The sequence below is a fragment of the Leptinotarsa decemlineata genome, unplaced genomic scaffold, assembly GCF_025532065.1.
Source record: "Leptinotarsa decemlineata unplaced genomic scaffold, Ldec_3_MD MMD2_tig00001064_RagTag_RagTag, whole genome shotgun sequence".
NCBI lineage: Eukaryota > Metazoa > Arthropoda > Insecta > Coleoptera > Chrysomelidae > Leptinotarsa > Leptinotarsa decemlineata.
The window spans coordinates 7539483-7558148 of record NW_027412558.1 but is presented as its reverse complement, the minus strand read 5'-3'; the positions used below and the strand labels follow the sequence as shown (position 1 = coordinate 7558148).

The 18666-nt window shown below is 32.9% G+C and overlaps 2 protein-coding genes across 3 annotated transcripts; one reads left to right on the top strand and one right to left on the bottom strand.

Annotated features, from left to right (window-relative positions):
* Positions 1-437: 437 nt before the first annotated feature.
* Positions 438-8830, top strand: LOC111507865 (uncharacterized). Its single transcript, XM_023163246.2, has 7 exons — positions 438-596; positions 740-837; positions 888-1028; positions 4719-4896; positions 6286-6421; positions 6533-6762; positions 8336-8830. The coding sequence occupies exons 1-7, from the start codon at positions 545-547 to the stop codon at positions 8464-8466; spliced, it is 966 nt and encodes a 321-aa protein (XP_023019014.1). The 5' UTR covers positions 438-544; the 3' UTR covers positions 8467-8830.
* On the bottom strand, positions 6589-18122 carry LOC111507853 (ileal sodium/bile acid cotransporter). 2 transcript variants are annotated; one of them, XM_074175608.1, is made up of 7 exons: positions 17424-18122; positions 12950-13060; positions 12653-12897; positions 12256-12594; positions 9171-9357; positions 9034-9109; positions 6589-8986 (listed from the first exon to the last, which is right to left on the bottom strand). In XM_074175608.1, the coding sequence occupies exons 1-7, from the start codon at positions 17575-17577 to the stop codon at positions 8923-8925; spliced, it is 1176 nt and encodes a 391-aa protein (XP_074031709.1). In that variant the 5' UTR covers positions 17578-18122; the 3' UTR covers positions 6589-8922. The 2 variants fall into 2 exon arrangements, with proteins under 2 accessions (XP_074031709.1, XP_023018993.1); XM_023163225.2 differs by having other exon boundaries at positions 12157-12594; positions 17424-18119.
* Between the last annotated feature and the right edge of the window lie 544 nt (positions 18123-18666).

The window sequence follows — 18666 nt, the reverse complement described above, 5'->3', positions numbered from 1 at the left end:
AATGCAAATTACTTGTCAAAAATTATATTTTCTATCACAAATAAATAAACTATTTTTATTAGATATCAGAACGAAGAGGCGAGTCGTAACTACCTATGAAATTCTTGTTTCAGAATACATTGCTATTATCAATTAATCTACCACTCTTTCCCATTACTTGTTGCTGAAAATTAATAACACTATCCATGATAATACATAGTTATAGCATTTTCATCATAAATTTTAATAAAGTCGCGTTTTGCTACTCGTACGTACCAATAACTGATGAAGCAAAGTATCGTATCATGGATACGATCAAGAACTTCCATATTTTTGTGGTAGTTCACAATCATATTTAAAGTTTGAGAGAAAGAAACCATTTTGGACTGCGTCTGCGATCTGTTGATGACTTAGTTCGTCATTAATCTACAATTGTGTTTTTCGACAAAATATGCCTAAAGATACCAACCAAATATAAAAAGTTGCTTTTGAAACTAATACACTTCAAATTTATAAGGATCTGTCAGACACAGTACCTAATTTGTCATACGAGAGGAAAACAGAAATGTCTCGCCTCTTCAAGTTTGCTCAAAAATTTAATAGTTTCTATCTGTCAGGTAAATATGAGCGCTTTTGGAAGTTGGTGAATACCTATCTCGACATTGTTCATTTATAAAACCGTTAATAACTTCAGAGGAAAACTTGAATGGCTGCTATATATTGATCTTTAGTGATACACCCATGTATAATTTTCTTTCAGGCTTCAAGGCTTCTGAATGTAAGCCCTTCCTAGTCGAAGGATTCCAAGTGGGCCTAGTCAGACCTGAAGTTATGAAAGAGTTACTCAGATATCCCGAGGTAATTACCAATTATCAATAACTGGGAATTCTCTATTCAGTTTTTTGAAGGTTTTTTTAGTATCTTCTGGCTATGTGGAACTGAATCCAGCTTTTCGAGATTACGAAGAAAGAAGTAATCATGTAGACAAAGTTTTGAGGGAGCTTAGAGCTGAAAATGTTTTTATTGCTCTTAAAGGTTGGAGGGAAGAGGTAAGTTCAACTGCAACACCTATATTTTGTCACAAATATTTTGAGGGCCACCACATTCAGCGTAGCTTAACATTATTGTCAACTATTAATCAATGATGATATGTTAAGAAATGATTTGCCAATCCCCAATTTTAAAGTTAATTAATAGTGTTAATTAAAATTTAGGCTGGTTGTAGCCACTATCACCCTCACCTATAGTTTTAATTGTCAGGTCAATTAACATTCGCAGTTCCGTAAAATTGTCTGATTATCTCAAGGCTGTCTATTTAAATGTATATCAGTCATTCACATTAATTATCAATTGAAATTTCAATATTAAATTTCATCACATGTTTTAATTACATTAGAACTCCAAATATCCTAATCAATTGGGAGGAACCCAATATTGGATTTAACAAAAAAGCCTCAAAAAAAATAAACATAAAAAATGTGACTGGTAAAAACAAACTGACTTTAATGCAGTATTTTGAACCTCATTTCATTATTGTGAACATTGAAAGCGGGAGTATAATATAGAGAAAATGTACATACTTACATGTGCACATAATAAAAATTACTTCTTAAATTTTTTTGTAGGAGACAGGAAATGTTTGCCACATAATTTCCTCCTGAAAAGTCTAAACAATTTTTTTCCCTAGAAGTCAACCAAATGATTCACGATCTGGTTGATTAGAGTTTTATGTACTCCCACAATCTAGAGGGATTTATACTGTGATTTGGTTAAAAAATACATAGGAAATTCATTTGTTGATTACAATCAATCTTTGTGGAATTATGTTAACTTGTGTTCTCAAAAAAACACATTTAAGTAAGAGTTATGAAAAGTAAAAGTAATATAGTTTGAAATCTCGTTATATAACTAATCAAATCTTCGTATAAACTTGACAACATTTTTTATTTGAAAAATGTATTAAAATTTTCCCAATCACCAGAAATGCAATTCTCTTCTCGACGCGCGATTCGCCAATCAAGTTGGCGATGAAGAAAACTTCATCTCCTAACGTATTCAAAATAAACTTTATTGTGAGAATTTCATTTGACAGTTTTACAGAAACGCAACATGTGTTTCGCCATACAATGACTTCTTAGACACGCCCTAAGAAGCCATTGTATAGAGAAACACTTGTTGAGTTTTTGTAAAACAGTTTAGTGAAAATCTCATAATGAAGCAACACGTGTTTCGCCATACAACGGCTTCTTTGGGCATGTCATTACACAAATGAAGAGAGGGAGACAAAACAAAAAAACACACATAAATCAAACTAAACGAAAATGAGATAAATGACTTCTTCACTAACAAAGCAGACGATATATATCACAGTATAGTACAAACCCAATCACATGTAACATCTCCATTGCCAGGAAATCTCAACTGTTTCCCAAACTTTAAATTTAGGGAAGTAACCTTTAACGTAACTAGAAATATAATAAATGAAATGAAAAATAAAACCAGTGCTGACTATTATGAGCTAAATATCTTTTTAATAAAAATAATCAAAAATATCATAATCTCACCCTTAACATAGTTGATAAACGAAGCAATAAAATCCGGAACTTTTCCTGATTGCCTTAAAATTACTAAAGTGATCCCAATACCGAAAGAAAAAAATGCCGAAGAACTGTGTAAACTGAGACCCATCTCAATACTTCCCGTAATCGGCAAAATATTTGAAGCTGCTCTGAAATTGCAGTTAGTAGAACACCTTGAGGTACATAACATCATTCCAGATTACCAATATGATTTCCGGAACGGAAAATCAACCACGGACGCTGTAATACAGCTGGTAGATAAAATTGTCGTAGGATTTCAAAAATGTGTCCACACAGGAACAGTGTTCTGCGATCTTCAGGCGGCATTCGATTGTGTGTCACATGAAATTCTGCTTGAAAAATTGGAGGAAAACTCAATTAACCTTGTTAGATCATATCTATCGGAACATAGACAATACGTTTTTTTGAATAATAAGGTATCTGATGAAATAAAAAACGGAGTCTACCAAGGTTCGGTTTTGGGACCAGTTCTATACTTGATTTATGTGATTGATTTCAAAACTGAATATGACTCTGATTACTCAATTTGCTGAAGACACATCATTAACGCTCCAAAATACAAATTATGAGGCTGTGGTTGAAGAAATGAAAGTAGCAGAAGCGAATGCTAATAGATGGCTGACAAATAATAAATTAAAATTGAATACTAATAAAACGCAACATTACTTTTTTACACACAAACAACTGCCTATAGACCAAAATGAATCGATTAAATTTCTTGGATTCCAAATGGATTCAAAGCTCTCTTGGGAAAAACATTTAGATTTTATTTGCAAAAAATTGGCAACAAGCATTTATATTACAAGAAGTTTAATGGGTATCTCATCTATCGAAACCATTATTACTGCTTATCATTCACTTTTTATGTCCCATATATCTTATAGTCTAGTACTCTAGGGGCACTCGCCTCATGCAAAAAGAGTGTTTGGACTGCAAAGTTTTGCGAGTTATCTTCAAACTGGGTTATCAAGAAGACGTTTAAACAACATTCATTAATAATAAAATGTTTACATTACCTTTTCTTTATGTCTGTTCGTGTATAAATTATGTAAAAAAGAAATCCTCACTTATATCTGAATCAAAACGATTATCATTCACATAACACCAGACAATCACACCAGATTAAAATTGAATTCACAAGACTAAATCACTGCCGTTTTTCGAAAAATTATTCTGGTCCTATTTTATTTAATAAACTACGAGAAGATATAAAAAAACTTAAGTGTAGCCTCGTTTACAATTTATAGGAAGAATATCTGCCTGGAAAACGCTTTTTATAGTATCGACGAATTCTTATCATTTGACTTCAACACCAACTAATATTTTGAATTTACAATTACGTAGACAGTGATATTTATATTGAAATTGTTCACATCTCATTTCATTATTTGTTTATTTTTTATTTATTCATTTAGTGTTTTTATGGTATTCTTATGGTATATGATATTTGACAAAACCTTATAATATTATTGTATTTTTTTATGGCGAATAAAGGATATCCTGTTCTATTCTATTCTCCTTGTGTAACACACGTCTAGAAGAGTGTTTCAGTTCTGGTGGTTGGGAAAACTGCTTCTTTTGGATTTATTCTACGATAGAGGTTCCAGTTTCATCTTTCATTTTCAAAATTGTTTTTTTTTTCTTTGAAGTTTGTATATCATTTTTTACTTCAGTTCATTGAAAGTTTTTTTTTCTGTCATACTTGAGAAAGTCCTCTTGAAGTTACTGTCCTGCACTGATAAGGATAAATACTCTGAAACCAATCTATATGTCATATTTTGACTCCTTTTGGACGAATGACAAGCATATTGAAGGATTTCCTCTGTAATCAAACTTGTACAACTATCTGTTGGATATTATATGTAACACCTGTCGTGGTATTAGCCAGGAAAGTAGTCACTTTCCAGCCCTCTGCTGGAACATTGATGAGAGGTGAAAATTTTGAATTTTGTTCGAGATATTTTCTTTTTCAGTAACTATCTATATCTCTTCGACATTTTCATCAAACTGATTTGACTGTTGGCCTTTTTGTATATTTTTCAATTACATGTTTTCAATTCTTCAGTAAGATATTAGATTGTGACATATTTCTGCACATCTACTCTCCAAACAACTGTTGGGGAAATTTAAATTTTTTAGTGTTATGAAGTGAAAACGGAGTTTAATTCCAAGAGTCTGTTAAAAATGGACAGATCTGCCACCTGTCTGTTTGGAATAAGAAACTACGGAGTGGATATAAATGGATATGTGAGACACCCTGTGATGGGATTGTGTCTGTGGTTTCAAAAACGTTCATCTACTAAACAAACATGGCCTGGTAAGTTATTTGATGGAATCGGTCGATACTTGATGAAAAACCAATAACGTATTCAAAAAACACTTTATTGTGAGATTTTCATCAAAGAGTTTTACAAAAACTCAACACGTGTTTTGCCTTACATTGGTTTCTTCAGGCGTGCATTTTCCTGAAGAAGCCATTGTATAGCAAAACACGTGTTTTTGTCAGGTGCATTAAAAACCTTGAAATGTTAACAAATTTCACAAAACCATCCTGTAAGTAAGCTTGGCTCATTACCCATACATTGTTTATTCACTCATTTTGATATCACAATTCTATTCAAATTCATGAATTATTTAATAAAGTGTGTTTATAAATCAGACTTAGCAGAAGTCTGTTTTGTGTGATTTCATCTGAGACAAATTTCTTTCTATTCAGTTAAAACATATTCAAAATCTGGTTATAAAATGCAAAAGTTATTCAAGATCAAAAGGTGTAAACATTTCAAGGTGGGCTTTTCTAATGTATCTGCATGTGAAATGTTAGCAGTAAGTTGGTAGAACTAAGAATGCTTCAAATAATCTATTAATAAAAAATGTCGGAGTCAAAAAGCCCATTGAAGAATCACACAGCAATTGCTTATTTATATAATTTCATTAATATTGCAATTAGAAAAATAATCTAACTTTTTTGTGGAAGAGTTGATTCAAAATAGGGAATATATCAATGTATGTAAACAAAGACATCGTTTATTTTCTAAACAGATTGAATAATAATTATAAGATAGTTTGTGTACTACGATACCATGGCAAACTTGTTTGAATTGAAACAAATTTCCTGACAATGCTGTTAATAAAGAATTGTGTCAAAACTATTGAAGATAACAAAGATTGTGTTGAAGTAATATTCGTGAATGTAAATAATTACGAAAGTAAATAGTTTCATCGAACCTCTTCTTACTACAAGTGTTGTTTTTGTTTATATATAATGCATTGTTGACTTTTATTTACCTTTCCTAAGAAATTCACTATCTATTTTTGCTTTGATCATGTCTGATTGAATGGTAAATCAAATTAAGACTGTCTTATGAAAATTGTAGATAAGGTGGTCTCGTTCTCAATCATTCTTCAATTTATTTACAATTCATCCAAGATCTGATTGTCCATTATTTATTCAATATTGAAATTATTTGATTTTTTTTATTAAGCAGGTGTTATTATAGAAATAGTTTGAAATAATTTATTCAGTGACAGAATACATTTAATGAATGTCTATTTGGATGCAAATTAATGATTTTACCCTGGAAGCATAGATTGAAAATCACACAGAAATCACATTTCCTTACTGAAATTATTTGGCTACCAGATACATTTCTGTAGCGCAACTCAGCTATACCATATCACTAGGTTAAATAATGAATTATTTCAGGGAAATGGGATAACATGGTTGGAGGAGGATTATCTGTTGGTCATGGTATCTTAGAAACTGCCTTCAAGGAAGCTGAGGAAGAGGCTTCTGTTCCAGACCACCTTTTGAGAAACTTGTGCAGTGCAGGATGTGTTTCGTAAGTTGAAAAATCTTTTTCCAGTATTTCCCCAGACTATGCCATTACTTAAAAACACAAAAAAGGCATTTTAGGCAGGCCTAGTTGCTAAAGAATTTATTTCTATTTCAGATTCTTCTTTGAATCAGAGAGAGGCCTCTTTCCAAATACAGAATTTGTTTTTGATCTAGAGCTTCCGGCTGACTTCGTTCCAGAGAATGCAGATGGTGAAGTCGAGGCTTTTGAGCTAGTTCCAGCTCATCAATGTTTAGAAAAAATTCTGGCAGAAGATTTCAAAACCACAAGCACCCCTGTCGCCCTTGATTTTCTCATTAGGCATGGAGTAGTTACAGCAGAAAATGGTGAGTGCTTTAATATTTTAACTTCATTATTTTAATTCAGTTGAGAATCCAATAACTACATGTAGAAGCCAAACCAGTTATATATCAATTCATAATATTACTTTGGTAGATACATTTCTTGATTTTTCATTAAATTTGTTCAATGTATTCTAAAAGAATCCACCTCTCATTTCAAACTTACCTGCAAATTCTCTGCATAACAAAGTTACGGTAGCACAAAAGTCAGAAAGTCCCTGCTTCATTTCTTAGCAGGAATTGATATCTATGTAGCCTTGCTGTATTTCAGTTTTGAAAAAAACCATCTTTATTCTTTGTCGATATTAGGAAATGAAGTGTGCCCAGTTTTAATTGATTTCTGATAATTCTCTAGAACATTGTGCTTAGAAATGAATTTTGAAAAAAAAGTACCAAAATTTTAATTTACTAGTTCAAAGAGACATTTGTAGACCTTGTTCGATGTTTGAAAAGAGGTCTAAAATGTTTTGTTTTGCAAAAAAATAAAAAGTCCCATTGTTCTGTCAATTTGAGAACCGATTTCGATTTTTTGAGTTTGAATATCATCAGGTACCTAAAAAAACTTTCTCGGCAAACACTGACCATATCATCATTCAAACTAACTACCTAAATCATTTGTCTTATAATGTGATGGATATTCAATGACTTTGTCGTATACAATTCAATCTTATTTCGTCTCCACATCATTTCTGTAATTCAATTTCATTTTACTGGTATCAATCTAGGGAAAAAATACGTGTAGAAGTAAAAAACATTCTGGCTTTTTACTTCTCCATCATTCAACAAAAAATTTGAGAAACTTCCAAAGAAAGAAAGAACACAATTAAAATTAAAACTGTTGACTAACAGGTGTAGATCATACATGAAGTTTACTTCAGATACAAACTGAAAATAAGTCTCTCTGAAAAAAATACTTTCATAAATATGGGCAATGGACAAGCACATCACATTAGTACTCCAAACATTCATAATGCAACTGAAACAAATATCATTCACAAGAACAAAATGTAATAGATGAAAAAATATCTGTTTGTATCTGTTTTTAAAATGTGTTTTTCCGTTAACCAGCTGTCGCACCCTATGAACGACAACCCTCAGAATTCGAAACTTGTGCGAGCTTAGGATCAACGAGTTCTTACCTTTTAACGTGTGATTCCTAAATATTGAGATAAAATTTCACTTACATGGAAATCTTTTAAAATCTCGATGTAATTCGAAGTTCCGGGACAAGACACTTATATCTCTTCATCAGCAGAAATTTAATAGATTTTAATGTAAGTGAAATGTTTCAACTATATTTGTTTATGTTACAATTCCATTATGAATGTTTTAGTGTGTGAGTCAATGTTCATATTCATTTTGGACTTTTTTTTCCAATTTATATCTGAAAGAAACTTTTTTGCAAGATCTGAATATATTTGTAAAGAGTTATTATTGTTTTTACTTTTACTTTCATTTCACTATCGTTGAAACTATTGTTTTATACCTTTTTCAGTAGCACAGATTCATAAATTTTGAAATAGAACTTAACTGATTTTTTCAAAAACATTATTTTCAGAACAAGAATACTTGAAAGTGATAGAACTGCTTCATGTTCCTCTTCAGTCTATTTACCAGAAATTGGTGCAAACAAATACCAACGATTTTATCAAAGAAAACGGCAATCCTTTGCTTTTCAAGAATATATAATTTTTTTTGAAATAGGTCTTTCATTCATACGATTTTTGTTAGTGTTTTGTTTGTTGTAGATGAGATAAGCCTTATATCCTGATTGTTTTAAATATAATTATATTTTAGCAAAAAGTTTACATGAATTTTGAGAGCTTACAATATTAGAAACAACTGTATATCTTATTTATTTGATAGCATTTTATACATACCAAGTAGATAGAAATAGCAGTTATATTTATTAATACTTCGTGTGATTTTGGATGTGATTTCTTTTACAGTGCGAAATTATGTACTAATAATTGTGATATATTGTTTACGAAAGGAATCTGTTAATTGTACTCATTGAAGAATTTACACATAATAAACCCGTCATTCCATTTTATACATAGTTTCATTCAACGTGGCAAGCCACTGTAATACATGATGTTTTTAAAAATTTACTCCCATTCTGTTTGAATATATAGCAGGTTTTTTTCATATCTTTAGTGTAGCCACTGATCCTGGGTCATTTGTGGAACTATTTGTTGATCTGGAGAATCTAAAAAAACATAATCGTCTCCTGAAGTAATAAGGTTGAATACTCACCTAGCATAAATTTTCTTGTATATCAACAAAAATAGAAGAGGAAACGGTGTGAGAATTCCGATAGATACTGGAACAACTGAAACAAAAATCAGCATGTTTAGCGAATTTTCCTTGTTCTGTTTAAAGTTCTGAATTACCAGTTGTCAGATCAGCCTCAGGTTGTGGCAGAGAGAACCTAAGTAAAAATATTGCTATTCCTGTATTTTGAATCCCGATTTCAATGGCAATAGCTGTACAATCTGGTGGAGGTTGTCTTAAAAATTTTGACATTAGAAATCCTGCCAGGAACCCCATCCAAGGCACTGCCATACCAGCTACGATTATCTGAAAAGAAACTTGAATCAAATAAGCCTGATGAGTGTACCGAAGAGGGATATATTAGAACGAAGAAAATAAAAATTTTGAATATGAGCATTCACCTCTCTGTGTCCTTATTTAGTAGGTTAACTTAACTAATGATATTGAGTTACATCTGACAGAAGTTTTGCTTTTGAGTCCGTAAACTGAATAGGAATTATTTAATTCACATATGAATAGGCTTTAAACTCAACAATGCTCAGGCTTCGACAGAGTTCCCAGTTTTTTTCTTAAAAGGATTTTATAATATATTATAAACCCTGTTACCTTTTTGGAATATTTCCCGATAATTACAAGTTTGGTAAAGTTTTCCCCTCTTTATGAAAACAAAAAGAAATTAAGTGTCTAATTACAAACAAATTTCAGTTTATGTCTCTGTTAAAAATTGGATTGAGTTTTTTTTCTTGGAAATGATTTTTGAATAGGAATCAAAATGGATTTAGAAACAGTAGATTAATAATTACGGCCATTAATTCTTTTTATCACATTATCGTGAAATATACTGAGGCAGGTGAGTGCCCTCTTGGGGTATTCTGCGATCTGAGCAGGGCTTCGATTGCGTCCAAAATTTATTTAGATAGCCCAATACGGAATGTGCAACGAACTTTTGAACTGGATAGAAATGTGACCATTCAGTAGAGCACCATATTAACTTCAATTGAGTGGAAGTAGAGTGTGGGGTACCGCAAGGGTCCGTATTAGGGCCTATTGTATTTAAATGACATTAGGTATATCTCTGTGGATGATGTGTACATTTATGCTTTTGTGATATCTGAAAAATTAGATAATGCTCTTTCATCAAAAAGTAATAGTATATACTGAATGATGCAATCAGATAGTTCAGTGAAAAGTCTCATCTCAACATCTGTATTTGGGTCAGCTGAATTAAGTGAGATGTGATGATTGAATTCTTTGGAATTTATTTCGTTAAAAACCTATCTTTCAGAAATCACTAAATAGATGTTTTTTTATAAATTGAACACACCGATATACATGTTTACGAATCTATGCACTATTCTGGATGAGCAGCACCTTATTTCTGTCAATTACACACAAATAGAGATGAGCCGGCAATAAAGAATAATTTTCTGGAACTGATCCGCTTTCACTTATAAAGTCTCTCCAGTACAAAAAAGAATTATCAGAGCAATTGCAAAAGTATCTAATTCCCATTCGTGTGTGCACTTTAAAATTTTAACTATTCGCTGTGTATTTATTTTTGAACTTTGTGTTTATGTTTATTCAAATAAATTGAGCTTGTTAAAAATATACAGGCGTCAATAAATATAACGTAAATGCCCCAATTTCGTAGGGCCACGGTTATTCAATAAGTTACCGAACTTTATTACCAATTCGCCGACTTTAAATATGTTTCAATCTGTTTTTCCATTAACCAGCTGTCGCGCCCCTACGAACGACAACCCTCAGAAGTCGAAACTAAGCGAGCTAACGACTAACGAGGTCTTACCTATTAACGTGTGATTCCTATCATGGGAAAATCGATTGTTCAGCCTGCGGCTTGAACCATCGACTCACACATCGGTCGAATGAGAGTGAACGAAGCACCCACGTCGAACCGCCCGGCTACCGACCTGTTTTCAAAAATAGATTTAAGGATAAGCCTATGAAAATTTTATTTATGGAATACTCTTCATCGGAAGTTGATAGATAAAAATAATAATTTATATTCGTCCATATTTCAATGTATTTTTAGTTGATGAAATGATTCTAACACTTCTGTGTATCTGACGAATCCCTCACAATTTACGTTGTCGAGTGGATAATAAATATTATTATTATCAAAATGGTCGTCCAATATAATGATATATTGAACCGACAAAATCATGGTTCTTCTTTTAAATCAAAATACTTATTGATACCTGCTTCTTTTGGAACATAAAACATAAAAAAGTTACCTGTACCTTGGATCTAAAATATTCAACATTCAAATTGGATACCTCGATGGAAGATGACAGAAATATATCAATTTTCAAGTCAAAGTCAAAATAACTGGGGTATCTGCATTGTGGTGTATTTTAATTCGTTCTAACTACTATAGATGCTTTGCTGTTATACTATTTGAATTTTCGTTTTATAAACCTCAAGTGACTTTTCTTGTTACTGCACACAATTTTTTATAAAGAGAAGGTTACATTTTTAATGAGAGAAGTAGATATCATTAACATATACTGTCCTGAAAAATACTCCGTGACCCCTTTATAGGTGATCTCTCGGTTGATTTGAGAGAAATCCTTCTGTTGGACAAACAGAAAGCTTCTCCTAACATTTTCTATGTGGGAGAACTTGCACGAATTTCCGTCGGATATATTGCAATGTCCGTCATGCTATTACTCAGGGAATTCTTCTACGACTATTTCCGTTAGGATTTTGCCTAATAATAGTAGGAGTAGGAATGTTAGAAGAGATGAATGTTTTGAATTTCAGTTCTAGATATAAAGTTTGTTTGAAGAGTAATTAACCTCCCTAAACATCATGGATCAAGGTGATCTGTGAAGGTGTTTTTGAATAAGAATATTTTTCAAGAACTTCGTATGAATTCTAAAATTCTATAAGTTACTTCCTCAGAGTATTGATAAAAAAGTTATTTTCTGCCAAATTTTGTAAATACCTTTTACATTTGTGATTGTAATAGATTGTTCTTTCCTCTCATCCATTCTACCATATGTGTAGAATCAATTATTATTATCATATAGTAAAGAAACTTTGAAACAAAACATCAAAACTGCTGTTATTGTTTGTTCTCACCTGCCAAGAAAATATATTGAATAACCACATATTCGTCACACTAGCGAAAATAATAATAAATATTAGCAAACAAATCGATAATATTTTCATAATCCTGACCAAGTAATTTGCGACCTTTCTCAAATATCTCTGGATAAGGTATCCAATACCCAGCGGAACCAGCAAAGCTATAACATAGCTAAAAACTTGCGTATAGGGCACTGCTAGGTTTCCGCTTTCAAAAATCAATCGACCTAGTGTGAAAATCCAAAAGGGCATCATTGCGAAAGCTGCGATTGTGCTAACTGCGGACATGGCTATGGAAAGGTTGATGTTTCCGTCTAAGAGTAGTGTCCAAAGGTTTGAAGCGCCACCACCTGGAGAGGTCCCTGTGAAGAACATTCCAAGTTGCATTGCTGGGCTTGTCGGAAACAACAGTTTTCCCAGTCCATAAGAAAGCTGAAAAATATAATGTAAGTATTCAATTATTTTAATCTTAAGTTAAGCCTAGACTAACCAATGGCATGAATATATACTGCCCACAAAAGCCAATGATAGGTCCTGTGGGTTTCTTCAAAATGTGTTTCAAATCACCCCAGTTCATAGCACACCCAAAGTTGATATAAATCAAACTCACTAAACTGGCTACGGAAGCAGTGAAAATGACGTCGATTATTCTTTCTTTGCGAATAACTATGACTTCTACAATAGTTTCTGTTGTGTTGTTCCTTTGTTGACTTTTGCATAAAAGGAAGGTTTTTCCTGAAAAATTAATATAAACCTAGTTTTTTTTTAACACCATTGCTTCACTCACCTAAAAATATTCCGTTTATTTCAAATGTTCCATTTTGTTTCAAAACTAATGTTTCATTTTCCAAAGAAGCAATGTTTATATTTTCACTATAAAGGATACATTTTTCTTGAGCTGAAAACAAACAACTAATTTAAATGAAATATATATCAGTAAGCAACGGTATTTTTCATATTATAAATCGGAGCAACACATGGGTATTGCTCAATTTAACAATTCATTATATAAAATATTCTCTAGGTTCACCTAACCACCAAAATTTGTTTCAAGTTCGAGAGAATTAGCCTAGTATTGAAGAACCACAAAAAATGGCGAAAACTGTGGCAGTACAGATCAGCTCCAAAATTTGTCAGTACAAACCAACAGTACAGGTCATTCTATCAAGATAAATGTCTAAATATTCCTTTTTCATTGACAAAAATATTCTAGACACTTCCAATCGTTTTTGAACAATAGTGTCAGTTTGTCAGAAAAACAGTAGATTGATACAAAAAAACACTATAGATAAATATCACATAAATGTTAATTTCCACTATTTACAGTCAAGAAACTGGGTCAGCAGTATATTTTCAACTCTCAAACAGTAGATCAGTAGCTTGAGAGCTAAAACAGAAGATCTACTTCATAAACAGAGGACCTGGCAACACTGAACACGGCGCTTCTCTCGTACGATTTCTTCTTCATCTGCAGTGAACTGATCCTACAACCACAGTATAGCTTGCTTTCTACTGTGCCACAACGTTGTTGTGATCTGATCCGCAATATTTCATATTCTAATTGCATTCTGCTTCGTTGTTAAAGATTTGATCTTCTTACTCGCAGCATGGCAAGTAACACTGTGATGGATATTGCGGATTTTGCTTCTATTATGACATAACAATTATCCATACGATCATAAATCCACAAATGTCACACCCCAATCACAGCCTCAGTCGTCTTTGCGCGCCTTGGTATCTGTCATAACCTAACAAACCGAGTTTCGTCAATTCATTTAAATCTTCGGTTTTCAAATGTTTTATTAGGTATTCTGTTTTACCGGGGGGGCGGAGGCAAATTAAACGAATCAAAAATCATGAAAATCAGTCCAGTGGTGTAATTAACACGATTTTGCGACTTTTTAGCATGTATTAGAATATTGTTTGATTTTTCGAAAGTTTTCATAATTATTCAGCTATTCTAGAAGGAGAATATACCTAGCAAATGAAAAATCACTTAAATTGGTCCAGGTTTTCTTGATTTATTAATGGTTTAGTTAAGGTGAATTTATGCACACTCTATTAGCAAGTAGCGAGTAATACATTTCAATTATTGATTAGGAAGGAGTAAGTAGAAAAAATGATCGGAATTTATGCATTTCCAATCATTAAGTCACAAAAAGAAATCTTTAATATCGACTATGGCTTCTGATGGCCAAACAGCGGCCATGGAGTTCCTTCTAGATCTACCTCCTCTCCCGATTTTTTGGAGAGAGAGGCTAGATGGACTCTATATGCAGTCCATTGTGCACATTGCCAATTGCACAAATCAATTTAATACAGAATGCAACAGACTGTTGGTTGACACTGGAAATAACCCCTGACTTTATGCCTACACCTGTCAACTACGAACTGCCTTATAAAGTACTGTTCCCGAGTAAAGAGGACTGGATCCTCCGGGAGAAGGAAATATTAAGAGCAGATAGTTGTTGTTTCACAGATGGATCAAAAACAGCTTCCGGTTCCGGTGCAGGTGTTTTCAGTCGCAGACCCATGACAGATATCAACCTGCCTAGGAACCTATGCGACTGTATTTCAAGCGGAAATATACGCTATTGAATTGTGTGCGGAGAGATCGGAAGAATCCAACATCATACACAAATCAATAAAAATATTCCCAGGCAGTCAAGCGGCGTTGGAAGCTCTTGGCTCCTACCGAGCAAACGTCTTAATCGGAAGCATATTGCCAACAACGACTCTCCTCGATAGGAAGACTTAACAGATTGTCTCTGGTCTGGGTTCCTGGCCATACTGGTCTAGAAGACAGTGAGGCTGCTGACTCGCTTGCAAACAAGGGTGTTGCAAGTAGCTTCTACGGACCAGAACCTGTCATTGGCATCGCTTTAGGCCTTGCCAAACAAAGATTGAACATCTGGATTGCAAGAAGATTTATGGACTTCTGGCAGAATCTTCCAGGATTGGCGCACTCCAAGGGGTTTATTCACCCTTCGAAGCTTGATACCAAACATTTGTTGGACTACAGTAGGGATTAACTAAGATGTATAACAGGCCTTCTTACAGGTCACTGTCGTTTGAATCATCATATGCAAAGTCTCGGACTGTCGGAAGACAGTGTGTGTCGCCTCTGTTTGGAAAATGATGAAGCAGCAGAGCACACACTTTGTGCCTGCCCCGCTGTGGACGGAATCAGGTTTTTAGAGTTCGGCAGAGCCGTACTCTCACCATCTGACCTGAAAGACCACTTACCACACAAACTAATCGGCTTCGTTAAGAAGATGGGTTTATTTGGTCGAGTGTGAATATGTGTGAGCCACAATAAACCCTTACGGGTTGCAGTGGAGGGTCGAATAGACTTACTCACTTTGGACCTAACCTTACCTATAATATCGTGTATTTTTTAACATCATCATTTTCCATTTTAGCGATTATAGAAACAAATTATTTAATAAATGATGAAACTGAACAGGACACAGCCTAGAATGTTTCGAAGTTGGAAAATTATCAGGTTAGGTTATTCCTTACGAAAGAGCTGAAGGGCCACATATTCTTATTATTTGTTTATTGGAAATTACGACTCTAAAACTCGAAATTTCGGCTTTAAACTGTTGTGAAATGAATGAAGATTCGAAACAGGAAAGATATGATTACATCACTGACTGATACTTAGTCATAAAGAGATTCTCACTTTTACCGTAAAATGTGTACATTTCCCAAAAAGTTAGGTATATATGTGAACTGAATAGAATGTATATGTACATTTCCCGGCAAATGTGTACTCTTGCCTTCACGTTTTGGTAAATGTATACTCTTACCTTCATGTTTTAAGAAAAGTTGGAATACAAATAAATTAAAAATGTTGTTGCAATAAAAAAATATTTATTTAAATAAACATAATACAAAAGGCTTCATTAACGAAAAATATTTTAATTAAAAAATGTAAATGACAAACAAAGCATACTTTTCTTTGCATATTATATAATATATCGTAGGTTATGATCCCAAAATTCGTAAATACAATTTTCGTCCTAGTTTTTCAGGACCAATACGATGGGAATCAAACAAATAATAATAGTAACATACTTTTCTTTATTGTAACAGTTGAATTTTATAAAACTATAAAGAAGCATATAGAAATTTCATAATGAAAAGTTTTATTTATTCGAGCAAGAATTGCTATTGTGGCACCTGGAATTACATAATATTCCAGCATTTTTACAACTGCATTTTTGAGGAACATGTTCCTCTACAGATGCATCTTTCAAAACCTTGTCCACCAGTAAGGGATTGAATTACTATAATTTCTCTTAACGATATCTCAACATCTTGAGGAACACCTTCGTATGATATAAACTTTTGTTTGCAAATGGCGAATTCATGCCTAGAATAAGATTGTTTTGAAACTCTCTGTTTAGTTCCTAATTCATATAAATTTTTTTCGTCATCTCTAGACAAAACAACGGAAATCAAATTTTTTGGATCGATTTTACTACAATCAACGTCTGGAATGGAAACTGTAACATTGTCACCAATCACAGCAGCAGGAAATTTTTCTTTCGAAAGATTACACGTTTTGATAGCTTGATTTTCTAAATTTTCCCTTGCTTTCTTTCAAGCATTATCAATTAAAATTTTCTTCTCGTTCAAAACAGAATTTAACTCAAAACTTCCATCTTTATCTTCAATTTGGTTGCATAATAAACCATCATTCAAAATTATATCTAACGTTTCAATGAAAAATTTATCGTTTTCTGCGACTTTGCTATGTGGTGAATTAGCTCTGTGTACTCCTTCTAGTAATTGCTCTAACTCTTCTTCTGTTTCCAGTTCAACAGATTACATAGGTAAATTTGATGTTTTCAAACCCAATTTCATTCTTGTTCCGAATAATGCTTTATACCCTCATGAAAAGCTCTATTTTTCATCAGTTGAACATATTTTAAAACTTCTGCCAACTTGGTCACATTAATAGCACTTGCGATTTCGTATTTTGTATGCTCACATTTACCAAAACGACATGATCATTGTGAATTCAATGTACATTTCCCTTATTTGAAATTGTAAATGTTAGTTAAATGCACATTACCCAAACGAGGAAGCAAATGTGCACATTTACCTGAAAATGTGTACATTTTCCGCAATACCCACTTTTACCGTAACATATACAATCATAAGAAACATATACATACGACATAAGAACTCAATTTGAAATAATTGTTGTGGCAAATGAGTTGCTTTGAAGGAGAATAATTATTTTTACAAACCTTGATGGGAATAATTCCGGATTTCATAGCTGACCGAAACACTGTCGCCCATATTAACAGTCACAACACTGGGGATGAAAGTAATTTGCAATGCATCTGTATGACGAGAACTATAAAACAATGCGAAAATTGTAACAAATACAACGGGATTCATTGCTGTAGCTTAATGTTTCTCTAAAACTTAATTTTGTCAAACCATAGTTTTCATTTTTTCTTATCTTGAAAACTGAATAATAGCCCCTCATAAATCAAGATTATTCATGACGAATTCATGCACGCATTGTTAGAGAGCCAAAAATGATTGTTTTATATGTGAGAACATATTTCGAAAATGAAGGTGAAACGTGACAAGCGACAGTGTACAGGGAAAACATATTCATCTGACCTATATTTCTAAAAAGCAAGAACGGAATAGACGCAGGCGATTTCACAGCTTTTAGTGAAATTATACTGAAGATATCCATGGTCTGCTTGGTATGCTGTTGAAGATATATCCTTCAATAACGGACCGTAGAATTCAGTGTCAGACTTACTGATTAATCTCCCGAAATTATCTCAAATGTACAAATTACCCTACATTCATATTGCAATGGAAAATTGCAACATGGACCTAACAGTGGAACACCTTTTCACTTGGCAACAACACCAGTAGGATAGAAACGCACGGATAGAAACCGCACCACACTAAATAGCGAATGGAATAATGTCATATAATATGTCAAACGGATCCATGTGTTTAATTTAATGCAATGTATACTGATATAAATTGTAGGTATCTCATATGTACCGCCGCTAATAATCCTGTGTGGTTGATGCGGATTGAAATCTAAATAAAAAAAAAATCAGGTATTGTGTTAGACAACAGAATAACATAAATATCATAAGGCAACAATTCTTCATATACCTTTTTCAGAACTCAACAATAAAGCCGTGAAAGAAATTAAAACTATCAAATATTTGAATTTTAAATTATAGCAAACTCAGATCGAAAATTACTTCCTTTGATTGGTCGTATTCTTTTATTAATAAAAATGTCGATATTTGTACGAAATACTCAGTAAGAATATTATCAATTTTCATTGAAAAAATTATCCAAACAAAAAACCTGAATGGTAATCAGAGGCATCGTAAAACCTGGATAACATCAGGATTAATCAAATCAATTACGGAAAAAACCCAAGTTATATGACGAACATGAAAAAGACCATTCTAACATTAAAAAAGGAAACATTTGTAAGTTAAA

Excerpts from the sequence above, each read along its gene's own strand:
- LOC111507865 (XM_023163246.2), top strand. The coding sequence starts at position 545 with ATGTCTCGCCTCTTCAAGTTTGCTCAAAAATTTAATAGTTTCTATCTG. Across the intron at positions 838-887 it reads AGTTACTCAGATATCCCGAG|GTTTTTTTAGTATCTTCTGG; the intron begins GTAATTACCAAT and ends AGTTTTTTGAAG. Across the intron at positions 1,029-4,718 it reads TTAAAGGTTGGAGGGAAGAG|TGTTATGAAGTGAAAACGGA; the intron begins GTAAGTTCAACT and ends TAAATTTTTTAG.
- LOC111507853 (XM_023163225.2), bottom strand. The coding sequence starts at position 17,577 with ATGAATCCCGTTGTATTTGTTACAATTTTCGCATTGTTTTATAGTTCT. Across the intron at positions 12,898-12,949 it reads AATAAACGGAATATTTTTAG|GAAAAACCTTCCTTTTATGC; the intron begins GTGAGTGAAGCA and ends TTAATTTTTCAG. Across the intron at positions 8,987-9,033 it reads TACAAGAAAATTTATGCTAG|ATTCTCCAGATCAACAAATA; the intron begins GTGAGTATTCAA and ends ATGTTTTTTTAG.